At 43.9% G+C, this 8,059-nt stretch overlaps 1 protein-coding gene across 1 annotated transcript in view; it reads right to left on the bottom strand.

The window, feature by feature from the left end:
- Nucleotides 1–6,180, bottom strand: part of LOC147673377 (hepatic lectin-like) — a 39,368-nt gene extending 33,188 nt beyond the window's left edge. The window contains exons 1-3 of the mRNA XM_086945495.1: nucleotides 6,063–6,180; nucleotides 5,275–5,397; nucleotides 3,546–3,697 (exon numbers count right to left, since the gene is read on the bottom strand). Coding sequence (XP_086801621.1) covers nucleotides 3,546–3,697; nucleotides 5,275–5,397; nucleotides 6,063–6,180 — 393 coding nt within the window. The remainder of the gene's footprint in view (nucleotides 1–3,545; nucleotides 3,698–5,274; nucleotides 5,398–6,062) is intronic.
- Between the last annotated feature and the right edge of the window lie 1,879 nt (nucleotides 6,181–8,059).

The raw sequence follows: 8,059 nt of genomic DNA on the forward strand, positions 1-8,059 counted from the left end.
TGTAATTCTGCTCTTAACTTTCTGAGTGGTCTGGCCTATATAGATGAATTGACATGGGCATCTTATTGCATAAATCACGTTTTGGCTGTTACAATTTGTGAAATGATTCAAAGTGTAGGTTTTTTGCTCGGTGAATGATTTTGTTCCCCGTTATTGCATATTTGCAGGCTTTGCAATTGACACATTTTTGATGTCCTGTGATCGGTGGGAGACCCAGTTGTGACTGTGTGTCTGGAGCAGGCAATGAGTCTAGAAATGAGGAGACGACGTGATCCTTGACGTTTTTTGCCCTTTTAAAGGCAAAATGGGTGCCTCTGTTATACCAATCTCGGGGCCTACCAGACCCCAGTACTTCTTAATGAGGTTGTTGATTTCATGGCTTTTGGTATTGAATGTGGTGACACATATCAACCTGTCCATTTTGGTGTCTCTTGGTTGTATTTCCAGTAGTGTTTCTCTTGGTCTATACCACGCTCTTTTTCTGGCCCTGTTGAGAAGTCCTTTGGGATATCCCCTGTCCCTTAACTTGATGATCAGTTGGTCACTTTCATTGAAATAGTCTTTTCTTCTTGAGCAGTTTCTTCGGACACGCAGAAATTGTCCGTATGGCAGATTGTCCTTCAGGTTCCTAGGGTGATGTGAGTTGTATTGTAATAATGTATTGCGATCCGTTGTTTTTTTGAAAAGATTCATTATAATTTTTCCATCTTCGGTTTCCAAGGTGAGATCAAGGAAAGGGATGGATTTATTGCTGTGTGTCATGGTAAACTGAATATCTGTGGAGCGAGTATTAAACCATATGAGAAATTCTTGAATTTTTTCTTCTGTTCTGGTCCATATCATTATGATGTCATCAATGTAACGGTTGCAGGATGTGACATTCTCTTTGTATGGATTATAGTCAGGGTACATGTGATGGTGTTCAAAGTTATTCATGTACAAGTTCGCCAGGCGTGGAGCAAAGCCCGCACCCATGGCTACTCCCTTGCATTGGTAGTATAAGGCATTCTGAAATATGAAGTAGTTTTTGGTCATGGCTATCCTTAGTAATTGAATTAGGAATTCAGTTGAGATCCACTGTGGTGTTGGGCGGATGTCCAAGACTTCTTTTATCACTGTGATGGCCTCTTCCTGAGGTATGCTTGTGTACAATGAGCACACATCCAGCGTCACAAAGAATTGATTGGATTCTGTCACGATTGCCAGTCCCAAGGCTCGATCCCAGATGGCCGTCCCGCACAGCGCAGGTGGGAGGAGGTCAGGCAACCAAAAATGCCTGGTTTCCCTTAGGTGAGGCGCTTCGCGTTCTAGTGTTCGCGTCTTCCGCCGTGTCACTTTCCCTTTGCCGCGTCACCCTGTTCTGTTTCCTTCGGGTTTCATCGCGTCAAGAAAACTCCTTGTATAATCTGTTTGGGGTCCGCTTCCCCGAGACCCCTCCAGGCCACATCCGAGTTCCCTCTATAACCTTGGAGCCTTGCTCGGGCTCAGCGGTACCTTTTTGTTGTTTGCTCACTGTGGATTCTTACAGAGTCCCTTTCCTGTTGTGGCCATTGTTGTTGGCCCGCTATCCTCTCCTGGTGTTCCTGGGGCTAGCCAGACTTTTTCCCTCCCGGTTCCGCTCGCTGGCCGGACTTGGGTTGGGCGGGTCCGTGGGCTCCTGGGGCATTGTGGTTGTTGTGGTCCTTTCCTATACTTGGCCCGATTCCTTCATTCGTTTCTCCTTTCCCATCTTTGGGCTGAAGCTAAAGTCTTGGTGTCTAGGGAAGCACCCCCTACTGCTGCATGAGCTGCCCCTGTTCTGTTTGTGCGAGGGAGCTTGCTCTACTCCTCTCAATGTTGAGGCTGTAAACTTGCATGGCTGCTGCCTGCCTCCAACGTACCTGTTGTGTGTGCTTCTAAGCATGTGTTTGTGTATGAGTCTGTATGTGTGTGTGTGTATGTGTGTGTGTGTGAAAGAGAAAGACAGCACTTCCAGCAACTTATTTTACTGTACATTATGTGCGGAGCAATGCATGTGTGAGTTTTATATTCCATTGTTCTGCCAATCCTGTCCCTGTTCTGTGTGGGAGGAGCTTGTCCTCTTTCTGTTGCTTGTGGTGTATGTGAAGTACATATACATAGGAGTCTGGACTGCTGCTTCCCTACCTTTTGTGTATGACCCGGGCTTTTGTAGCTGACACCTGTAAGTGACTGTTCCGTTACTTACTATTCTATTACTTTGAGAAAAGCTTCTTCTACAGCTGCTTGCGCTGAAACTATTCTGTGTGTGCAAGAAGCATTAACAGCAGCAGTGTGTGTCGGTGGCGGCTGCCATAAAATAAAAGTGGGGGCAGGGGACGGACAGACGGAGATGAGGGACGGGGAAGAGATGGGGAAGGGAGGATGGGGAAAATAATAAAACTTTTATTTTTTGCCTTTCCCTTTGCTGCCTCTGATGCCCGCCTCGGTGCTGTCCCAGCAGTCTTTGAAAAAACAGGCTCCCTACCCAATCCAGACGCTGCTTTCACTATGGGAGCAGCACCAGGATTGGTCTGAGCGCTCAGGCAGTGCCTGGGAGCCTGCGATCATTCTCCAACATGGCTGTGAGCACACTTGGGTTGGAAAAACAGGAATGCAGCTGTCTGTTTGGGCGGCCTAAGACGGACGGCCAAACTGACATGCGCACTTCTAAGTGTCCATCACTCCTCCCGCCCCCACCCCGCCCTACAGGCGTGCCTAAACCAGCCACAAAGAAATAAAATGATGTTTTTTTATCATTTTATTTTTTCTGTCTCTGACGAATGGGGCAACGCTTCTCCACCAATACGGAGGAGTCGCCCCAGGTATGTGTGTGTGTGTGGGTGACTGTGTGTCAACATTACAATTCGCTTTCATGTGTTTTGTCTGAGTGTAGTATGCCCTGCAGCCATCTCTGCTGCACCTGTACTGTGCGATGGAAGCTTGCACTGCAGTTACAGGTTGGATCTACTCTGCGTTTCTGTGAGAGCAGCTCCCACTGCTGCTGTGTTTTTTATGTGAAAGAAGATTGAGCTGTTGGAGCAGTGCAGTACTTGATCTTTGTGTGGGAGGAAAGCTTACACTGTGACTGTTCTGTGCTTTCATGTATTTGTGTCTCTTTAAAGAACCTTTCACTGCTACTGAAAAACATTTGTACTGCGGTTGCCCTGATGGAGCTTGAAACACTGTTCATAATATGAGTTTGTTAGTGGAGATCTTGTCGTCACTATACAGCGTCAAAACACTTGGCGCGGGTTATGGTTCTTTTGCATATTTCCCTCCCATAACCTTGCCTCAGCCATCTCCAACCCCTAACACACTCAAGCAAGGCCTTCTATTTGCATGTATGTACCTACATAGAGAGACACACAGGCTGGTGGAGAAACAGATAGATTGACAATTGATATATAGATTGAAATTAATTAAAAATCATTTTGAAATACAATTAAGGTTACAATGGTGCAGACTACAACACTTTACAAGCAGAAATACATCACGAATATGTTTTTAAGCAATCACAACAAAGCATTACACGAATCTTAACTCACCTGCTCCGTCCTGTCATTGATGATAACCAGGTCTGCCTGACTTGTCAGACATTCTGATCTGCTTCCGTTCCATGAGAGTTTGTTTTGAGAAAAGAAATAGCATTTTCCATTGTACGGCAGCCAGTCTGTGGGGCAGGCCCAGTAGAAGAACTCTGAAAGACAAAGGTACAGTGAGAACAACCAACAACAATACCTCTGTTGTGTCAGATGTGAGGCCCCAGGTGCTCTGATGGGGAACTCAACCCATATTCTGTTATTGATGGGGGTATCTCTAGGGCCCTGAGCCTAAGCATAGGAGATTCTAACTTCACCACCCACTGCCCTGAATGTGGGCCCACATGTTCAGGGGCCTGTCCCTGCATAACTGGTTTAGCTGTTTAGGATTGCTCCTGCTCAGAATACCACCGACCATAACCAAAGGTACCAGCTCCTTTCTACTGGTAATCAGGAACAATACCATTAACACCTTCCATGCGCTAGGTCTAACCCAAACGTCCCTGAAGCTCATGCCCTTTAAAAATGGAATTCCTCTAAGCGCCAACAACACATGCATCCACTAGCAAAAACCCTGGCTCAACGGCATAAGCTTGGACTTATTCATACAGCAAGTGTCTCTCAATGCCAAGCCACTCAGATATACCCAGCACCTCACCCACAAGGAACACCGCTCCACGAATCCAAAAGTGTCTCGTCTCAGCTTTTTTTTCTAATCTAAACAAAGAGAAATGTTTCCTCCCGAAGGTGACTTCAGAACTACTGGTCAAGCCCTCGCCCTCTGGTGTTTGGATGGTGGCAACAATCTGCTCCACAAAGTCCCACATTGTCACCAAGGGCATTTCCCACACCAAAACAGTAACACTGCTTATCAAGAGCCTTAAAAAATAAGAGCAGATCACCCCACCCTCATGATCAATCTTTCTGAGAAGCTCACCGTACCCAGTGCATTTCAGCACGCCCTGCCCAGAACACAGCCAGTCTGGAGTTAAAAGTACAAAAGTGAAAATCAGAGCAAGGGCCTTATTTCATCACGGCACAGCGGATCTGTAATGATCCCAGCATCCACCAGGACTATCCAATGGAGTTCTTTGGAAGGTACAACGTTCTGATGGCTGTATGCTTTGCTCCAAATACTTATGTCCGGCCTCTGTTTCTTGTCTCAATCCATGAGTTTTCCCCACTCCATCTCAGACCATTTAACCTCCATTGCAGCTCTGTAGAATGGGGCACAACTTTTTTCTAAACAATTATGAAATGTGCCCTGTGGCAAAATAATGCACTTGGTTGGGGTGCTGTGTATTGAAGCCTTTTTTTATTTTTTTTTATTTGTAATGGGATTCATAGAACACCACATTCACATAAGGTATCTTGGATCTATTGGATGCAGAACACTCAGACTAGCACTGTTACTCCTGACGAATATTAATTTGGAGACATTTTTAAAGCTTTTCTGAAACAGCATTGGGTATTTCATAAATTCCATTTCAGACCTACCTGAAAAAAACCTTTGGATTTTTGTTCAATATTTATGGGATATGTGCTATAAAAAATAACAATTGTCCCATTTTATAACAATTGTCCCATTTTATAAAGAAAGTTCTTTATTGGAGAGTTCCTACGATGCTTACTTGCTCATTCAGTATGGATCTGGCATTAGACATTTCCAGGCCTGCTTGTGTCTCTCGTCTGCCAGTAGCTCAGTACCAACACCGGCCCATGCTAGAGTACTTACGCCCACAATCGTTGCCAGAAGTTCTCTCTTTGCACCTGATGTACTTCATTGCCCGGCTGAGATTGCTCTCTAGTTGTGCCAACTTTTCCTGGGTAAGCTGGGTTCTGGCAGTAACTGTTGAATCTAAGAAGATTGGAGAAAAGAGTAAGAGTGACTTGAACTAAATTTTATTTAGAGGGATATTATTTCATGTCAAATCATTTCTGGTACTTAAAAAGGAAGTACAGGCACACACTTTCATTTATTGAATTAGGAATGGGTTGAAAATAGTACTGTTCACTTAAAGTTTCAAATTGTTCTCTTACATATGGAATGGTATTGAAAACAGTCCAGTGAGTGGAGTGACAAAATGAATGAATGAATGAAACAGTATTTCTAAAGTGCCTGGTTACCCATGGGCATCCCCACGCTATTGCCTGCGTACAGACTGAACTATGAGCCGTAGTTAAGGAAAGAGCAATGTTGTAATCTGTCTCCGTAGTAGTTAGGTTGGGCATGAATCTGCAGGGACAGACTGTTCCAGATTTTAGCCACATTATAAGTGAAGAGACGGCCACCACTGCATGCTCTCTTTCTTCTTGGTATTGACAGTAGGTGTTTCGTTTCCGACATCAGGACCCTATTTGGGCGGTTTAGTTGTACAAGGGACTGGAAATGACATTTGATGATGCTAATTTGATCACAATTTTGTCCAATAGCAGAAGTAGAGGAGACATTGGAAAAGTCTAATTTCCTAGTAATTCATTACATCTCTTTTAAAGTGTTCAAAAATAGTAAATCTTACTTACAGAGTATTACGCGAGCAATCAATGTAGCGAGCAGCAGAAGACTGATGCCCAGTCCTAAGTCTACCAGATTCTTTGTTGACAGCATCTTCTTGTCCTCTGTCTGCAAGGCCTTTCTCATGGCTTGAAAACAAAACAGTGCGTCTATTAGTTGGTCACTATAGGCCAAATTCCCCAAAAGGGATGCTTTGCATTTGTTTTCTTGCATCCATTTCAGAACAATTCCTTACACTTACATCGGGTACCCTTTCACTCTTTGCCTGCTAAGTTTTCTTTGTAGAGTCTAATGTGATGTGAATGGACATTGTTGAGTGTGGGGGAGGGGCCCTGACTCAGGTAAAGTAAATCATTGATTAGATCTAGGAGCCCCTCTGTTCTGCCAGCAATGGTAATCAATAGCATATTACCCGCAATGGATCTGCATGTAACGTTTAGACCACGGTATGTATCACGTGTAGCAGTTATACATACAGGTATTTCATCAGAAGCAGAATTCAAGGGGGTACAAATATAAAATGTAGTAAAATCACAGTAAAAGACTTTGTTGGTAATAATAGAGTAGTTTTCTCTGTAAAGTCATTCCTCATGCAATCTGTAATTCAGTAAGCATGTTTTCTCCCATTATTTGCACTGTACCATAGTCTGATATCTTCACTGCAGTAATGAATTAGTGAACATACATTTATTAATACAATAGTGGGAAAATGTGATTTTCAGATCACATTTATTTTCACTAGCAAAGCGTACTTGTGAATAGATATGAGTTATGAACATGGGTTCTTTACCCACCATTAGGAGTTGTAAGTGGTCCAATTTATCAGGCTGCTATTATTTTTAACTATTAAAAAAAATACTTTTTATTCTAACTAAATAATGCCAAACCAATATTTTTTTAATTGACATATAAAAGAAAGCAGTGCTGGCTGATAAGAAGAAGAAGGTCCATGTGTTCCAGCATATGTCTTGTTCATATGTGAACTGAACAGTCAAGAAAGACCATAGCCATCATCACATTAAACATAGAAGAAATATTTTATGCAGTTAGTCATTCTGTGAGACAGAACAGTTTCCATTTGGTCACTGTACCCAGAGGGTTTAAAAAAGGTCTCCAGTTTGTGGAGGCATGCACCTTGCCCAAGTAGGGACAACCACTCTAGTCAGGGTAAGCTATATACACACTAAATGTTTACCTGTGCTCACAATCTGGTACCTTGGCACAGAGCAGTCAGCCTAAATTAAGAGGTAAAATATTTTTGCATAACACAACACAACACAAAGTAACACAATCAAAACACCACAAAAAGACTCCACACAGGGTTAGAAAAATGGACAATCAAGGTCCTAACAGTGATATGCATGGTGCAGACGAGCAATGTGTAGATGTTGAGCTCTCAGTCAAGGTGATGCAGTGATTTTCTTCACGCAGCTCCAAAGCTGGGATGCGTTGATTCCGAGTGCAATGCACCGATTTTCTACACACAGTCTAGGGATGCGTTGATCTCTGAAGACTGCTGTGGTGGCAATGCGCAGTTCTGTATGTGCTGCACAGGTTCCAAAGCAATGCACCAGGTTATGCTCCTTCCACAGGCATTATGTGTTAAATTCTGCTCACGCAGTAAGTAGATGCGTCAATGCTTTTGAGGCAAGTAGCTGGGCCCCCTTCCAGGGAACCAGGCACAAGATCAGGCATAGAGACTTTGATTTTCCTGATTTTCAACAATAAGAGTCAAGCCATCACACCCTTGGAGAACACTTGGGGTGAAAGGCAGAGTCCAGCTCTCCCTCAGCAGGGCCAGAGAGCAGCAGGCAGCAGGTCAGCACAGCAGAAAAACAATCCTTCCAGGTCAGCAGTCCAGCAGAGTGGCAGTCCTTGATGCAGCAAAACAGTTCTTCTGACAGAATCCTGTTGTAGGTCCAGAAGTGCCTGATTTGAGGGGGTCAGATACCCAGTATGTATTGCCATTTGTGCCTTTGAAGTAAGGGAGACTTCCAAGAAGGGT

The sequence above is a fragment of the Lissotriton vulgaris genome, chromosome 12, assembly GCF_964263255.1.
Source record: "Lissotriton vulgaris chromosome 12, aLisVul1.2, whole genome shotgun sequence".
Classification (NCBI taxonomy): Eukaryota; Metazoa; Chordata; class Amphibia; order Caudata; family Salamandridae; genus Lissotriton; species Lissotriton vulgaris.